Consider the following 1452-nt stretch of genomic DNA (forward strand, 5'->3'; position numbering starts at 1 on the left):
TTCCCTACATTCACTGCAGATTCACCACAGATCTCAGCACAATGAGATGAGCTTGGAAAACTTAGTCACTTCCTTTTCTTACACAGAGGTCAGATTTCTGTCTTACAGGAGAAAATGTAACAGAGCTGCAGAGCATCCAAGTCTTGAATAAAAGTTTTCTCTTCAAATAGTAAAGGACAAAATCTGTTGGCCTGACTAATTGCTCTGACAGGTTATTGTGCTGAGGTACCATGTGAAGACTGCCCATATTCCTATCTTTATCACATATTTTGTGTATTATATTGTGAAGAATCAATAGTCACAGTCTATTTCATTCCATTATGGGCCTGCCAATATCAGGCACAAAAAGACAGGAACTCACCTGTTCTTTATCCAGGTCACTGTCCTCACTTTCTGTGAATATCATTTCTATCCTCTTCCTTTTGTCTTTTCCAATTACTTGTATTTTTGTAATTTCATCTGCTCGCAATATCTTTTGCATCATTTCCACCAGCTCTTGGGGGTCATCTGTAGTGATGGAATAAAAAGGCCAAAGCACAGAAAATCAGGTAGCAATAGCTTACAACTAGATGGAAAGTTCGTATCAGACAAATGCTCTGAAACTGCACTCACCACTCATGTACACAACTTTCACCAGGTGCTTTTCTGTCTTTCTTTCTCCCACAGGCCAGTTTACTAGCACATAGTTACTTGGTTTCAGAAGACTTTCTAATTCATTGTCGTCACTGGGAAGATCCTGTATCCACGAAGTCTCTCCAATTTGCAGTGAATTATCATTTAGAAAATCAAACAGTGTGAATTTTTTCATTGTTACCTGCCTTTCTTGTCACACAGGCCCTGCCTGCAGGACATCACAGGAAAAATAGCTGTTACCGTTTCATGTCACAGGAGTGGTACAAGAATTCTTTAAAAAGCCCCAAACAACCCTCCTATTCCTGGATATTAGTAATTACCCTATATGAAAATATCCTGGATAAGGAAGTGAAAACTAGCCAAGCAGTGTGTTATATTGCTCATAAAAGATGGGACATGGTCCACTCAATACACGTACATCAGACAGTTGTCTCCAAAACCATGCACAGAAAACAGCTTTCACACACAGAGTCCTTGCTTCCATATTACTGCCATGCCTCATCTATTTCCCTGCTGGGATCTCTATTATTACTGCATTTGCCCCAACAAAAGTTTTCAGTCCAGAGTCCAACCGAAAGATAGAGCTGGTGTTGCCCCAAAAGCAGGTTCTTTACCTCGTGCTCAAAGCCAATCCACACACCGGGGTCAAGGTATTTCTTTATTGCAGATCTGAGCAAAGCTGGGAGCTAGGTGGTATCCCACAAAGGCTAGCTCATGTTGATTCAGCATGCATCAAACTTTGTACTTTCTAGAGAACAAAGAAACTATTTTCCATTGGTTAAAAACTGCAAATCACCTAATTAATTAGTATTCTGTTTT

General features: G+C 40.0%; 1 protein-coding gene across 1 annotated transcript in view; it reads right to left on the minus strand.

The window, feature by feature from the left end:
• Nucleotides 1-481, minus strand: part of BEND6 (BEN domain containing 6) — an 11380-nt gene extending 10899 nt beyond the window's left edge. Inside the window, exon 1 of the mRNA XM_010138481.1 lies at nt 362-481. Coding sequence (XP_010136783.1) covers nt 362-481 — 120 coding nt within the window. The remainder of the gene's footprint in view (nt 1-361) is intronic.
• Nucleotides 482-1452: the final 971 nt, after the last annotated feature.

The sequence above is a fragment of the Buceros rhinoceros genome, unplaced genomic scaffold (genome assembly GCF_000710305.1).
Source record: "Buceros rhinoceros silvestris isolate BGI_N320 unplaced genomic scaffold, ASM71030v1 scaffold14126, whole genome shotgun sequence".
Classification (NCBI taxonomy): domain Eukaryota; kingdom Metazoa; phylum Chordata; class Aves; order Bucerotiformes; family Bucerotidae; genus Buceros; species Buceros rhinoceros.